This window comes from Centropristis striata, chromosome 14 (assembly GCF_030273125.1).
Source record: "Centropristis striata isolate RG_2023a ecotype Rhode Island chromosome 14, C.striata_1.0, whole genome shotgun sequence".
Taxonomy (NCBI): Eukaryota; Metazoa; Chordata; class Actinopteri; order Perciformes; family Serranidae; genus Centropristis; species Centropristis striata.
Window position 1 is genome coordinate 30,646,057 of NC_081530.1, and position 17,330 is coordinate 30,663,386.

The window sequence follows — 17,330 nt, forward strand, 5'->3', positions numbered from 1 at the left end:
CCACAGGTTAAATATTTAGAATAAAAAACACTTGTGCAAAAAGAAACTGCAACTATGATAACAAGCTTCAGGTCTGAGGTAGTGCAAAAAATAATAAATACAATAAACAATAACAATTAGAACATTATTTTCGGCTGTGTGTGTTGCTGTTTGGTTGCAGGTCGACTTTTCTCTGCTTCATTCTGGGAAAATAACACTTTTCAGTCACTAAAATGGATGTAAACTTATTAACTCTATGCTTATGTATACTGACACTGTGTATACTGTGGGTATCGATACTTTTGAAAATGAATATCGTATCCGGATACAACGTAATAGTATCGATACTTTTTTAAGTATCGATACTTTTGACAACCCTAGACATAACCAAGTCCAACAATCCCTCAATTATCTGGCAATTTACAGGTAACGTCAGTGGGCTGTTTCTGAAAGCCTTGCAAGCTTTTGCAAAAAGAGAAAACACAGTAAAACTTCTCAATCAACCGTTATTATCCTTTAGTGGGTGGGATGAGATCTCGTGCCACGACATCTCGTGAGATTTGTGAGTTATCCAAACTTCTATTTGTGACCTGTGGGGGCAGTAAAATTTACATTTACATTTAGTATTTAGCAGACGCTTTTATCCAAAGCGACTTACAGGAAGACAAAAGCAAACAATCAAGGTATAGAGCAGTAAGAGCCATTAGTGCATCAAGAAGTGCTCGTGACAATTATTTAAGGAGTAGAATTATCGTGTGGTGCTAGTAATGAAGATGCTTTCTGAAGAGCCGGGGCTGCGGTCGAATAGTCAAAAAAATCAGCTCCTAAGTCCTTTCCTAACCACTTTTCCTTAACCTCAATGGAAAACGTCACGAGGTCAAGGAAAGATGAGAAGGAGAATTCATGAGGAGTTAGGAGAAGACGATCGCGGTGTTTAGAGAATCCGACTGCACTTACACTTAGTCTACGTCATCACGCAACGGCGAATGTTGACCGGTCGGCCTTATATGCTGCTACCGCAAGGAATTGTGGGACGGCATTACCTCCTTTCCTTTCGTAAAGGATGGTCCGGTGTATCCTATGCTAAAGGAGATACTAAAGGAAGCATTGAAGCTCCTTTCCTTAACAGTTAGAGAATTCGAACAGCTCTTATCATGGCGGCTACGATAATACTTGCGGGTCATTTCACTCAGTTAGGAAGGTTCCTAAGCAAATTTGACTATTCGACCGCAGCCCATGTCTTTCGTTTCGTTTTTGAATGAAAAGAAGAAGAGGAGAAGAAGGAGGGGAAGCAGCAAGCAGCCAGAATGAGGTAGCAGGGGCTGGCGGCTCCTTAAGATGAGTAAGAACGAATCAAAGCGACTGAAAATGCTAATAGGCTAACAGTTAGCTGTGTAGCCTTACAGTGTGTATGTGCTGCTGTGGACAGTTAGCGATGCCGGTTAATTCAAGATGCTATGTTTATGCTAATTAGCCATGCTGCATGGTTTTGATCAGCTGCTGATGTTGTGCAGTTAGCGACAGCGGCTACAGTTGAGTCTCCTGTGTTTAATCCGTCCTGTATGTGATCACGGATCACGGTCGAAACTGTTGCTAAGCGATTAGGCGACGATAGAAAACCTTACGTCACCTCTGGAGTCTCATTAATCCCTCTGGGGGATTTTATTTTTTAATTTAGGCTATCTTATTTTATTTTTCATACATTTTAGTTTTAGTTTCAATTTGTGGAAGAATAAGTTGATTAAAAGCTCATGCTTACATAATGCATGTAAAGAGTTATAATAAAACATTGCAAAATGCATATGCAAATCGTCACACTGCTATTTATTACAGTTTATTGCAATTTAATTTATATGTGCAACATTGTCCATTAACACCTTTACGTTTTATTTACAGTGTTTTGATACTGTAAAATACAGAGATTAACCTAAAAGGTATCTGATTTTTAATGTTTTTTGACATAATATGTATGTTATTTTACAGTTAGATGGGCATTTATCAACTATAATATACTGTATTTCAATTAATTTTGACTGTAAAATTACTCTGTTTATATTATAAATAATATATACATGTGTACCTTAGATAATACATCATACAGCATCCAGAAGGCATTAAACTGGCTTAGAAAAGCTTTAATCAAGATCTTTTTATGAATGAAACACATTTTATTCTCCTGAGCTGATAATGGAAGTGAGTCATCTTACTTCTTTCCCATCAGATCACTCACTGACAAACTTATTGTGATTAATTTATTGTTACTTTCTTATGAGAGAAAACACAAATCCTGTAACTTCCTGAGCCCCCCTCAATCATGTCCTGGCTCTCCTGAATTGGCACTCAGTCATCTAAACTTTGGCCCTGCACTCTCTGTACTATTACAAGATTGAGGTGTCAGGTTAACAAACATTTTGGTTATTTTACTAACAAGTTGGACAGTTTCCCTCCTTCTAACCGTCTAATGGCCTGCAGTAAACAGATTAGCTCAGTAGCCGTGCTGCTTTGTTCCTTGGCCTTAGTGTGCTCACTACTGTGAAAACGTTTATTTTCTGTCTTATTGTTATTCACATAATACTTAATCCAGTCTGTGAGAGCTGAGTGTTGGTTCCTTTGTCGCTCTCTGCTCGCTGTTCTCCGGTTTAAGGGCTCACAGACACGGCTGTAGTGTCTGGCTTTCATGCTGGAGACTGGACTGCTTACAGTTTCATATTCTGCTAACCTTAAAGGAAAATATGGGTTATTACAGCTTGAGAAGTATCATCATGACTCCGGCTTTTGGTCGTGATCACTTTAAACCCACCAAAGTTAGAGCTGAAATCTTGGGATGCAGGAACCTAAAAATCTGTCCAATAAATGACAGATATTTTCTAGTTGTTTATGTCCGTATTTGATCAACTTTAACCCTCTGGAGTCTCCAAAAGCTCCAAATCCAGACTTCTTCATGACATCCAGACTAGAAAACAAAGCAGCGTGGAGCCCTACTGTAAATTTACCTCTAAAGTTCTGGCTGTAAACTCCATGAGGCCAGTTTCAGTTTGATGATGATATACCAAGTAAAACTGGAGACAAGCTCAAATATATTTAGTATCAAATGATAGAACTGGATGGAACCCTCTTATATGTTAGATTTGACACCTTTACAATTTTTATTGAGCATGATAGTGTTTTGAAAGTAAAAAAAAAGATTCAAAATCACATTTTATGTTGGACTAAAGGACTAAAAAAAAGACACAAAATGACCAAAAAAGACACACAATGACCAAAAAAGACACAAAATGAGAAGACAGAATGACGAAAAGAAACCCTACAGAAGACACAAGATGACAAAAAAAGACACAAAATGACCAAAAAAACACAAAATGACCAAAACAAGACACAAAATATCTAAAAAAAAGACACAACAACAGACACAAAATGACCAAAAAAGACACAAAATGAGAAGACAGAATGACCAAAAACACCTCACAGAAGACACAAATGACCAAAAAAGACATAAAAAGACATGAAAATTATTAATAAATGGAGGAAATAGCCCTATCAGACTCCATAGAGTTAAATATATTCAGGTCTGTAGCCTAAATGTCCTCATGTGTTCCAGGAGAGCGGCTCCATCTACCTCCAGTTCACCTGCTCCACGTCCCTGCAGCTCGAGGTGATCTTCGAGGTGCTGGAAGAGTACGACTGGACGTCCTTCTCCGTGGTGACCACCCGTCACCACGGCTACGAGGACTTCCTGGCCATGGTGGAGGGAATGACGGACGGCTCGTTCATCGGCTGGGAGAAGAAGAGCGTGGTCATCCTCAACGTGACCGACGACCCCGGAGGAGCTCGGGCCAAACGGCTGCTCAAGGACAACGAAGCCCAGGTCAGTCTGTTTGGGTTGGTGTTTCACTTCTTTGGTATTTCGGACAGAAATGTCTCAAGTTATATAACTCAGGAGTGTCCCAGTGGCTCACTAGTTCTGCACAAACCACTAAGAGTCCTTGCTGGTTTGAATCCCTTTGCTGCCTCTTCTATTCTCTCTATCACTGCCACAATAAAAGCATGGAAATGCAAGTTATAAAATTGAATTTCTCAGTATTAAACCTCTGCAATCCAGGATATTTTGGTTCAAATTTGTCAACTTCCTATGCATTAATTTCTGTCTCTGTTTAGCATCTTTCAGTCTGTCCTTACATCACATGCATGGCTCCTTTTTCTCCACAAAAACTTGGCTATCAGTTTGATAATACAAACAAAAGACACAGGTTTCTATGGAAATGTATATTAAAAAAAACCCTATTTATACACACAAAAAAACAGCAGAAAAAAATAGATAAATAAAACTATAAAACAGCCTATTTGCATGTAAATTAAAAATAGTTTTCCTTGTAGAAAGAAAATTCACATTTTAAAAATGGTCTAGAAACATAAATGGAACTTTCAACTGGCTTTCTCAGCTTGTCTGTTATATAAATAAAGTTATTACTGTAAATAAAACATGCTCAGTATATTTTCAATGAATCGATGGACTCCAGAGGGTTAAACCTGCAAGTTAGCATTTCCACGACACCTTATTGTCTCATCGTGCAGAGCTGTTTACTTTAAAACAATAGTCATGTTTCCATTAAAGTTGAAGGTAATTTTGGAGCGAAATTCTGAAATATTGCATTCAAGAAAACATGAAATTAGTGAGTTTCCATCAGCTGGTTTAGAGCAAATAAACAAAGCTGCAGTAACGTACTTTGGTCAGAAGATGGCAGTGTAATGTGTTGCTGTACACCATGGGTCTCAAACTCGCGGCCCGCGGCCCAATTACGGCCCTCGTGACGATATTTTGTGGCCCCCACCTCGATATGAAAGTTTAATGTGAGTTTTATATGAATGGCACTTTACCGTGTTGTGTGTGGAAGGTCCCTTTAATTACTTTTTGTGGTAATTTTGTGTCTTTTTTTGGTAATTCTGTGTATTTTTTTAATAATTTAGTGTCTTTTTTTTAATAATTTTGTGTCTTTTTTTGGTAATCATGTGTCTTTTTAAAAATAATTCTGTGTCTTTTTTTGGTCATTTTGTGTCTTTTTTTAGTAATTTTGTGTCATTTTTTGGTGATTGATAATTTAGAATGAAACATCTTTTAGAGCAAGCAATAACTATGACTGTAGGTGTAAAAAAAAGCATTTATTTTGGAGAAGAAGAACAACCTAAACTAAACTGATGTCAAAGAAAATGCCAAGATACTTTACAAGTGTGTTGATTCAATAAAACAAATCAGATTTGGGGATTTGTACAGAAAAATGAGGAAAAATGACTTTAATTCCAACTGAAATGGCATTAAATTTGCTCCTAGCCACCATTACTGCCAGCCAATGAGAAACAAAATGTCATTTTTAAAATAATTTGATGGTTGAGATGTAAATAAACAACATTATCATGCACAGACAGGAGCGCAATCATGAAAATGTTATTTTTTCTGTCTGTGCTGTGGCAGAAAAAACCCAATTTAATTTCAGTGGGAATCCAGAAACTCAACACTAGGTTAATCAACTTTGTCAGATCAATATATTTGCACTGCAGTTGCAACATTATGAGGTACTACTTGAGGCATTTTACCCAGAGGAAAGAAACAGCTCTCTGTTTGGAGGTTTTTCACAGTAAAAGCCTCATTTAGGGAGGTGGGCTGAGGACACTCTATTCATTTAGACTGACGTCCTGCGGGAGCACTCACACACGCCCACACACACTCCTGCACACACCTGGGAGCTGTGTAGTGGAAGTGGTGCAGCTCTGCTAATGAAACACGGAGCATTCAGCTCTTTACTGAGGGATCTTCAGCAGCGTGAGGAGTCCTCTTGTGTGAGTGTTTCCATGAGGACGCACAAACAAATCATCTTAGAAATGTTGGCGTACGTTTCTGCAAACCACAGTTACATTAGTTTCTTTATGAGGCGAAATTACTAAAAAAAGACACAAAATGACCAAAAAGACACAAAAAAGACTCAAAAATATTTAAAAAAAGACACAAAATGACCCAAAAAGACACAAAAAAGCCCCCGAAATTACTTAAAAAAGAAACAAAATCATCAAAAAAGACACAGAATTACCAAAAAAGACACAAAATGACCAAAAAATACTGAAAAAGACATTAATTATTATTTAGAAATTATTTAGAAAGGACACAAAATTACCTTAAAAAGACAAAAAATACTAAAAATAGACACAGAATTACCAAAAAGACACAAGATTATTTTAAAAAGACACAAAATTACCAAAAAATACTGAAAAAGACACGAAATTATTTAGAAAGGACACAAAATTACCTTAAAAGGACAAAAAATACTAAAAATAGACACAGAATTACCAAAAAGACACAAGATTATTTTAAAAAGACACAAAATTATTTAAAAAAGACACAAAATGACCCCAAAAAGACACAAAATTACCAAAAAAATACAAAAATTACTAAAAAAAAGACATTATTTAAAAGAGACACAAATTTACCAAAAAAAAGACACAAAATTACTAAAAATAGACACAAAATTATTAAAAAAGACACAAAATTATTTAAAAAATATACAAAATTACCAAAAAAAGTAATTAAAGGGACCTTCCACACACAACACAGTAAAGTGCCATTCATATAAAACTCACATTAAACTTTCATATCAAGGCCACAAAATATCGTCACGAAGGCCGCAATTGGCCCGCGGGCCGCAAGTTTGAGACACCTGATCTAAAGGTTACTGACAGTCAGAGAAATTGAAGAAAAACTGAAATTACAAGAAGAGAGAAAGTTTTTTGCGAGCACATGGTGGCTGTTATCTGTTATTGGTGAGCAGGTTTTATTCCTCCTCAGTGCTGCTGTGACTGATTTCACACTTAAAGGCCTCTCATGGATTCTCCTCACTGCTGATTGAGCTGTTACACTTCTCCACGTCCGCAGATAGAGAAGTATCCATCCGATAACTTATTGTAAGTGAAATATCATAAAGCTCAGGGGTCTCAGCCTTTAAAGTGCACATTTAACATGAGACGGGGTCAGACTGCAGAGTGAACCACTTACAGGAAACTTTGACATTAAAAAAAAAGACTTTCTGTTTCTGCATCAAACACAAAAGCTGCAACAAAAGAAGCGGACAGTTAACTCTATGGAGTCTTATAGGGCTATTTTGTCCATTTTTGAATCCTTTTCATTTCTTTTTTTTTCATTTTGTGTCTTCTGTGGTTTTTTGTGGTCATTCTCTCTTCTCATTTTGTGTCTTTTTTGGTAATTTTGTGTCTTTTTTTGGTCATTTTGTGTGTTATTTGTGTATTTTTTAAAGTCATTTTGTGTCTCTTTTTAGTCATATTGTGTATTTTTTATTCATTTTGTGTCTTTTTGGTCATTTTGTGTCTTTTTTGGTCATTTTGTGTGTTATTTGTGTCTTTTTTTGGTCATCTTGTGTCTTTTTGTGTCATTTTTTGATCATTTTGTGTCTCTTTTTAGTCATATTGTGTCTTTTTTTTATTCATTTTGTGTCTTTTTGGTCATTTTATGTCTTTTTGGTCATTTTGTGTCTTTTTTGGTCATTTTGTGTCTTTTTGTGTGTTATTTGTGTCTTTTTTTGGTCATCTTGTGTCTTTTTGTGTCATTTTTTGATCATTTTGTGTCTCCTTTTAGTCATATTGTGTCTTTTTATAGTCATCTTGTGTCTTTTTTTGGTCATTTTGTGTCTTTTTTTAGTCCTTTAGTCCAACATAAAATGTGATTTTGAATCTTTTTTTTTACCTTTCAAAACACTATCATGCTCAATAAAGAATTTTAAATGTTGCAAATGTGAACAAAGGTTGCAAATATAACACATAAGAGGGTTATATCCAGTTCTATCATTTTATACTAAATATATTTGAGCTTGTCTCCAGTTTTACTTGGTATATCATCATCAAACTGAAACTGGCCTCATGGAGTTTACAGCCAGAACTTTAGAGGTAAATGTACAGTAGGGCTCCACGCTGCTTTGTTTTCTAGTCTGGATGTTTTGGAGCTTGTGGAGACTCCAGAGGGTTAAAGCAGAATGACATCATCTGGGCGAGTTTAGCTGAGCTGGAGCACATCTGACGGGGAGGAAAGAGTTTGTGGGAGCCGCGGGATCTTTTCTCCGTCTCTCTCTTTCATACCACGTCCTTTTTATTCATGTTCACTCCTCGCTCCTCTCATCATTGTACCGTCGTCACAGTAAATGACCTTTTGTCAAAATGAGAAGGAGAGAGAAAGAAAGAATGGACCAAAAGCAAAAGGGCCGGAGTGAACATGATGTAACGTAATGAAAGTGGTATGAAATGTTGAATAGGGAGGCAGAGAATGAAGTGTGTGCTGGGCTTTAGATGTGGAGATACTTTATGTACCTTTAGATGCATTTTTGAGAAGATGAGTCCATGCAGGTGCAGGTGTTTTAGGTGGTTTAATGGATGCATATGTCCGTCTGACAGTTCACCACTTTGTAACATCTTGACACCTATAGAGAAACTTTCAAATCGACTTAAAGCATTCACAGCAAACATGTAATGAGTTGCATTAACGATGGCTGCTTGCATTAAGGTGAATTACACTGTAAAAAGTTTTTATTTTATTTATTTTATGGTGAAAAACTGCTCAACCATGACAGTAAAAGACCGTAAAATTACAAATGGGTTAATCTTGTTTCAGTAACAATGAAACACTGTAAATGTATATATCAGCCAAAACAATATTTTTAAAAATACATTACTCCACTGTAAAATACACTGGCAATATACTGTAATATATATACGAACCATCACTGTAATTTTTGCATTTATTTTTTGTAAATTTTTGTTAATACTTTTTCTCTTTGTTAAATGTACTAAACACCATAACTCTAACAAAAATATACTGTAATATTTAATGGTAAATTCTTTCATTTATGCATTATTTATAAAGTATTTTCTGGTCAATTATATGGCAGAACAGCGTTTCTTTTGATGGAAAATATTTTAATTTTTTTACAGTAAAATATGGAATAAAATGTCAATCTTAAACGTGAAATCAACAATATACTTTTACCGTAATATTAGAAAAACGTATTTATTACGGTAAAGTTCTGGCAACCACAGCTGCCATTTTTTTTTACCGTAAAAACAACTTTTTTTTTTCTTTTCTTTTTTTTTTACAGTGTACTCTCAGTGCATGCTCCCTCGCTGGGACACTTAATGCAATCACTCATGTCGTCCCCATCAGCCTCAGGTGGACTTTGTGTTTAGCACTAATCCATAATGTTAACATGCTAACAAACACCAAATTAGATTAGCATGCAAAGTTCTCATTTAGCTCAAAGCCCTGCAGTCTTGGCTGCAGACACTTTGTGCTGTTAAAATTAGTAGTTTTACTTCTAATGTAACACTTCCTCCCCTGCAGCCTCCAGGTCAGTACAAAGTGAGACTGTATCTTGTATCTGCAGTTTAAAAGGTTGTTTTATATCTTAAGGCCGCTGCAGGTGTCAGCTTTTATGGTTTAAACACATTGATTGTTTCAAAGGTCCAACATGAACTGGAAATGTCAGATGTTCCTTTAAAGCACATTAACATGCTGCTGCTGCTGAAAGTCATCCGCCGGCTGAGAACTGCTGCGGCGGCTCCACTGTTATTAAATGTCCACTTTTCACACCAACGCCAGCAAACAATGGGCAGCCAAGCACAGGGCAAGCCTTTGGACACCCTCCAAGGTGGTTTTTTTCTTGTTCTCCCGGGGGTATTGTGCTTCTTGCTTCCACGGTCAGTATCATCCATCTAAATTTGGTGTTTTTAACAACAATATATGAGCACATGTCCTTGGAAAAGGGGCGTGTTGCATCTGTGTTGGTGTTGGAGACTTAAGGACCAGTCTGATCTGGAAGCTGCCTCAGTAAATATCTCATTTGCTATATTTTCTGTCTCCTCACTTGATTCTTGGGTGATCGGGGAATCGATTTGCTCTGCTGCTGTATCATGAAGTACAGTGTTAATGCTTCCCAATCTGCTGTGGAGCAGCAGAGGTCAGGATCAGGAGGCTTTAGTGAGAAAACACAAGAGCATCGTATTGGATCAACTCAAGCTTTACTGCAGGGGTCTCAAACTCAAATTACCTGGGGGCCGCTGGAGGCAGTATCAAAATTACCAAAAAAAGACACAAAATGACAGAGAAAAAAACTAAATTACTTCAAAAAGACACAAAATGACCAAAAAAAAGACACAAAATTATTTAAAAAACCCCACAAAATTACAAAAAAGATACAAAAATGACTGAAAAAACTCTAAATTACTTAAAAAAGACACAAAATGACAAAAAATACACCGAATTACCAAAAAAGACACAAAATTACTAAAAAGACACAAAATGACAGAAAGAAAACGAAATTACTTTTGTTCTTTGCATCTCATGGGATGAATTCGAAATGAAAATGGGTAATATTTCAAGAAAAAAGTTGCAAATTTACTAGATTAAAGTGGCAAATCCACAAGAAAAAAAGTCGCAGATTTAAGAGATTTAAAGTGGCAAATCTGCACTTTTTTCGCGCAGATCTACGAGGAAAAAGTGGAACAATTTTTCACCACTTTAAAGCTCATAAATCTGCACATTTTTTTCTTGTAGATTTGCCACTTTAATTCCCCTCCCCCCCCCCGGGTCCGTATTAGCCTGGCTAACACCAGACCAAATCTCATTGGAGATTAGGTCTGGACACCTTCAATGCTTTTCTCCGTAGAGGAGGCGTGGTTTACGATCCTCCGGACCCGTTTATTGGGCGCTTAGAATGTCTATCAAAAGCGTCTGTAGGTAGCTCTTAGCCAATCAGATCAGTTATACCAGATGACGTAGTAGAGCAACAGTTTGTTGTGTGTGTGTCTGTGAGAGAGTGTTGCTGCTGCTTTGCTTCTCCAGTTCTCGCTTTCTGCAAGATTATTTATTTTCACGCTTTATTCCCCCTCATGTCATTCAGCCACACACATCCACTGATTTTATGGGCAACAAACAAGCTGCTGCGGGTCTCTGGCGGCTCCGCTGTCCCCTGGCTTGTAGCCAGATCACCGGCGGTCTCGGCGGTCTCGGCGCAATGAGCCGCCGAGACCGCCGGTGCGGCGCTAATAGCCCCGCTACCGGTGATCTCGCTACCAGCCGGGGGACAGCGGAGCCGCCGAGAGACCTTTCGCCTTTCAACTTTCGCTCTAAACTATTTAAAACACCATCTACAGCTAAAGAGAGTTTCGCGTCTGCAGCAGCCATGTTGGATCCGTAAGAAAACTACATGCTTCCAAGTGCCGAGTAGTACGCGTCATCGTCTCACCGTCCCTCCCCGCTCTGTGATTGGATCCCTAAAACAGGGCTAAGAATCCTTCCTAGTTTCCAGACCTCGCCGCAGTTCGAAATTAAATTCGAGCGCGCAAGGCAGTCTGGGTATACCCAGGCTAGGTCCGTATGTTTTTTTTTACACATTCTGGCAGTATGTAATATCCTCCAATATTCTCTAGGGTTGAAATTTGGAATTTGCAAGTATTTCAATGAGTGCCCTATTAAGGGTTAACTCAAGATAAATTATCGAACACTTCTAAAGTTTTTTCATCTTGGCAAGAAACAAATAATTTGCAGAGTAGATCATCCAGATTTCAAATTGAAAGAACTGAAATCCAGGCAAGAGACGAGATCAAGTAAAACATGAAGATTAAGACTGATAAGATGATTGGCTAAGAGCTACCTACAGACGCTTTGATAGACATTCTAAGCGCCCAATAAACGGCTCCGGAGGATCGTAAACCACGCCTCCTCTACGGAGAAATGAACGGCTGGTTGCCAGACTAGACCTCATTAGAGATTAGTCTGGTGTTAGCCAGGCTAGGATTTTATATTGTTTTGATATATTTTTTAAAGTTTATATTTTGAGAAATAAATATGTCGAATTGAAAAAATTAGATTTTATTATCAAACAAATTAACATTTATTATCACATAAACAAACACAAAAGTACCGAAAATTGGTACCGCTGAGTACCGGTACCGATTCCCAGGTACTGCGTATTGGTACCGTATCGGTTCAGATGTGAAAGGTACCCATCCCTATTTTCAGGACATATAGGTGACACCCACCGGATCCGTCTGTGTCGGAGCTGTTGCGGACAGCAGAGTCCCGAGGACGCACGAGATCTCGCGAATTCACGCCTAATCAATTGATATAACTGGAAGATAATCAACATCTCCTCGTTAATGACTGGAGACAAATCCAGCGACTCCGTCTTAACGAGCGCTAACGAGGTCGGCCGGCTTGTTAACGAGCCTTAGTGATCTCTGTTTGTTTACAACAAGCACCGGAGTGAAAAGACGAGTGAAAACCTCTAACCTGTTGATTTCAGGTCTTCAAGTTATGAAATACGATCCGCCGTGAACCCGAGGTATTTTATTTTTGAAAATATACCGGATGTTTTATTTTGTGTCTGTGCACGACTTCCTGTCCCGAACGATCTGCTCTGTGCTGAATTTATGCGCTGTGCTCCGTCGTCCGACAAAAATAGAAGCTCTGCGCAAGTGTTGCGAGGGCTGACGGATGGCCCTGCGTCACTAAGCAGCAGATCTGCAGTCGGTGGAATCTCACACATTGATTATAATGGGTGCGTAACGGCTCCGACGACGGATCTGCAGCCGTAACACATCCAGTGGAATCCAGGCGTCAGAAGGAGTCGTTGGATTTGTCTCCAGTCGATTTCTTGAAAAATAGTTGCTCAGGGGGTCTGAAGCAACAAAGCAACAAAGTTGGGAGCACTGCTTCACCCGTGGGGGGTTATTGTTATTATTATTGAGGAAGATAAGATCGGTTTGCCGATCGCTGATCCCACAAAATTAAGGAAATCGGTGCACCGCTACATAAAACGTTGGACTTCTTTAGGATTTCTTGGCTCCTTATAGTTCCAGGATGCATATGAGCCTTTGCTCTGATGCTGTTTGTGTTTTTCTGATTGTTTAGCCCACACCTTGTCACCGCTCCATTTTGAAATGCAGCTCGCAGAGCCGCACGCCAATTCCTCCATAATCCTCCTGTGACGATGAGACCTTTGATGAAAAACCAAAGAGCACTTTCTCATAATGTGTCTATAGAAGCATCATAGTGCAGGTTTAGTGCTGAATTGGAGCGTGAGCTGAAATCCCCTCTCCACACACACTCTTGATGTTAGTATCATTGATTAAAGTCGGTTGAGGCTCGTCGCTGCTGTGATGTGACTATAATTCAGACAGAGAGGACTCTTTCCCACTGAGACTTTTCTTCTTTTACTGCTCTCTGCATCTCTCCCGCTCTTCTTCTCTCATCATACATTAACACGTCTCACAAGCAATATCTGCTCACCAACAATCTGTATTTCATTTACACCTGAAATTAGCATTAGCCTCCAGAGCCCCTGAAGACTTCCTCTGCACATAAATACGCCTCGCCAAAACCTGACAACTTCCTGTCACAGCTAATGCAAAATTATTAATCTTATGTGGCTTTTTATGCAAAAATCTTGGAGGCGATGGGGAGGCTGCAGTGCTGCATGGGCCATTTATTTTACTTCAGAGCTTGCCTTCGCCAATTAGCATACCGCAGGCATCAGCTGATGATTCGCATCTCGTGTTGTGACTGGAAAGCGTGCTGTTCTCCCTCCGCATGTCTTTATCTTTACAGGAGAACACATGCATGGCAAATCAGCAGTGCAGCAACCGCAGCCTCTGCTCTAATGCTCTTTCTCTCTTTTGTTCCTTCAGTGTCAGAATGCAGTTCTGATCATCTTCTGGGAGGTAGTAGCAGTGATTTAACCACAGTTGATTTCTCCAGTTCAGGGGTCGGCAACCTTCACTGACAGAAGAGCCATTGTTGGCCAAAAAAAGAGAAAAATAGTCGGAATGGAGCCGCACACCTTATTTTGAAGCTTAGAATGAAGATAAAACAGCCTATGAAGTCTAAATAAGCCTACCAACATTAATAATAGGTCATAATGAGCATTCAAGTGCAAATCAGAGGCTTTAAACCAAATAAATATCGTAGATGTGGAATCGAAAGCTAGCCTAGCAAGGGAAACTCAAAACCAGACTTGAAGTTGACAAAATTTAGAGGTTGCCAGATGGCCTTTAGACTTTTATAAGCCTTAAACCATCTACCGTATTTTCCGCACTATAAGGCGCACCGGAGTATAAGCCGCAGCAGCTAAATTGAATGATGTGTACATATATAAGCCGCACTGGACTATAAGCCGCAGGTGTTTTAATGTTTAATTACCATATGTAAGGGTTCGTGCACAGAGGGGATTGTGGGGAAAGAGGTGGCTGCTTGAGGAAGCTTCTTTTACAGCCAGATTGACTGTCTTTAACTTAAAAACTGCATCATATGCATTTCTACGTTTGTTTTCCATAATGAGTGTTTGTGCATGAAAACTTCCTTTGCACAAACTATCTCGCTCTCGTAATGTTGGTCTGTCTCTCGTTCTGTCTCTCGTACCACTCGCGGTTTCACTTTTACTTTTGCTTAAAAGTATATGAAGGACCCCGAGCCGATCTGGTCTATACACCTGCGAGGAGCCCGCCGCTCCTCGCGGACCGGTCATAGAGCCCATAGAGTTAAAGTTGGTGGACTGTAACCTGTAAAATCCATAGATTTAGGAGGTAACCTAGTGGCCGTTAGCTGTAAAAATCCATAGATTAGCCGCACCGTTATATAAGCCGCAGAATCGAAAAATGGGGAAAAAGGCGCGGCTTATAGTCCGAAAATTACGGTACACATTTTTACAATTGAAGAAAACAAATTACTTTGGGCCTACACCAATGATAAATGAAAGATGTAAAGAAATAAACGTTTTTGTTTTTTTTGTCACAACCAGGGAGCCACTTCAGAAGGCTTGGAGAGCCTCATGTGGCTCCGGAGCCGCAGGTTGCAGACCTCTGGTCGAGTTATATTGTTGTATTTTACATCTCAGGACTTCTAATGATGATAATGATGATGATACTTTACTATCATATCTAGCCAGATTTTTCTTGTTTTTGCTTCATTTGCAACATCAACAAAGTTTAAAGGAGACATTTGGTCATTTTCAGGTTCATACCTGTATGTTGACATGCTTTATTGTTTAACCCTTTAGGGCTATTTTTTGTGTGTTTTTATCTGTGTTTTTTGTAATTTTTTCATTTTTTGTGTTTTTTGACATTTTTGTGTGGTTTTTATGTGTGTGTTCTGTGTGTTTTTATGGTTTTTTTTTGGTCATTTTTTGGTGTTTTTGTCTGTTTCTTGTGTGTTTTTATGTGTATAATCACGTGAGGTTTTGCTGAAAAAGATGACACTAGCATGGCATGGTGATCATTATTTAAGTTGCATATACAGGAGGAATGAAAAAAAGAGTCAAAAACCAACAAAATCGCCCCAAACTCCAAAGCGTTAATGCTTAGGTAGTTAACAAATTTGAACCAAAATCTCCTGGACTTGAGAGGTTTAAACGTGTTTCTTTTGTGCTGATATTCAGCGTTTCCAAAGAGACTTGTTTCATTCCAACCTGCATGTTGATGCGATTAAGCTCTGTCATGATAAAATATGAAGAGCCGTGGGGATCTAAATGAAATGTTTTCTTCCCAAATGAGATGTCCAACCTTCTGAAAAATGAGACACCTCCGTTACCACGGTGATTGATGGCACACAGTTATAACAGATTACGCCTCTCCCTGAAGGACGGCGGGAAGGAAAACTCTGACAAACTGGAGATTATTTTTTCCTACTTATAGATCAGCTATTCTCAACCTTGGGGTCCCGACCCCAATTGGGGTCGTGAGAAAATTTTTGGGGGTCGCCAAATCAATTTGGAAGTCAGCTCTGTCTCCACTGTGTTAAAGTCATTTTGTGTCTTTTTTGTTCATTTTGTGTCTCTTTTGTTCATTTTGTGTCTTTTTTTGATCATTTTGTGGTCAATTTGTGGTCAATTTGTGTCTGGTCGTTTTGTGTCTTTTTTAATCATTTTGTGTCTTTTTTTAGTCATTTTGTGTCTTTTTTGGGTCATTTTGTATCTTTTTTTGGTCATTTTGTGTCTTTTTTTTGGTCATTTTGTTTCTTTTTTGGGTCATTTTATATCTTTTTTGGTCATTTTGTGTCTTTTTTGTTCATTTTGTGTCTTGTTTGGTAATTTTGTGTCTATTTTTGGTCATTTTGTTTCTTTTTTTGGTCATTTTGTGTCTTTTTTTAGTCATTTTGTGTCTTTTTGTGGTCATTTTGTTTCTTTTTTGGGTGATCTGAACTGTGCGTGTGAGATTGTGTTCAGTGAGTGGGGGTCGCGGACAACATGCATGTTAATTTGGGGGTCGCGACTCAAAAAGGTTGAGAACTACTGAGGTAGATGACAAACTTGAAGCTGAAGAAATGCCGTATTTGTATGTAAAGAGCTGAAAATACACCCTGACAGCTCACAGGAAGTGATTGACAGGGACTGAGCGTTAGCGTGGACCTCATGCCGACCCCCATTCGGTTTGCTGTCGGCTGAGTGGGAGGGATCGGCGTCATCTCGCCGTCCTGTGTGACGCGTGTAACAGCGGTGAATGTGCACCACGCACCACACGCCTGCTGCCATCACACTGTGTTAGTGGAGCCTTTTGGTTTTGATTAATTCCACTTTTATAACCCTCCAATTGTCTTACAAAACTGTGGCGCACATTTTCCTCTAGTGTTTCCTCTGAGTAATCATCTGAAGTACCCTCAGCAGCAAACACACACACACACACACACACACACACACACACACACACACACACATTCTTGTACTTCTATCTTTGTGAGGACCCTCATTGTAATAGTGAATTCCCTGCCAAGGCTATAATAGTTTGGGATTTTTCATTAGTTTTAGTTTTAATTTAGTTGTGAATTTTTGTTTTCAAATTCAGTTAGTTTTAAGTCTTTAGAGTGAGTTTGCTAGTTTTAGTTTAGTATTTATTTTTTGAAATGCGTTGGTTTTAGTTGTTATTAGTTTTAGTTTTTAGTAATGGGGTATTTGTTGGGTGGGAGATTAAAAGAGGTCACAGTAAATTTTGCCTTTATTTCCTTTGTCTGATCCATCTTCATTATGTATGAAAAAAGTTGTCAAAGACGAAGATGAAGGACATTTTCACTATAATTTTAGTTAGTTTTGTAACCACACAATACAGTTTCAGTTAATTATCATTATCATGTAACCTTTAACCCTGAAAACAAAGTCTGAAATCGCAAAAAAGCCTTTAAAGAAGTGAGGACCGGCCGAAATGTCCTCACTTTGCAAAAATGTCCTCACTCTGTTGGTTAAAAACGTGTTCCGCTCCTCACTATGTAGGAAGTACAAAAACACACACACACACACACACACACACACTCTTGTACT

The 17,330-nt window shown here is 38.6% G+C and overlaps 1 protein-coding gene across 1 annotated transcript in view; it reads left to right on the forward strand.

Annotated features, from left to right (window-relative positions):
* The window catches only part of grin2da (glutamate receptor, ionotropic, N-methyl D-aspartate 2D, a), a 220,577-nt gene that overhangs the window by 14,483 nt on the left and 188,764 nt on the right, over window positions 1-17,330 (forward strand). The window contains exon 3 of the mRNA XM_059349211.1: window positions 3,578-3,844. Within this exon, the coding sequence (XP_059205194.1) occupies window positions 3,578-3,844 (267 nt within the window). The remainder of the gene's footprint in view (window positions 1-3,577; window positions 3,845-17,330) is intronic.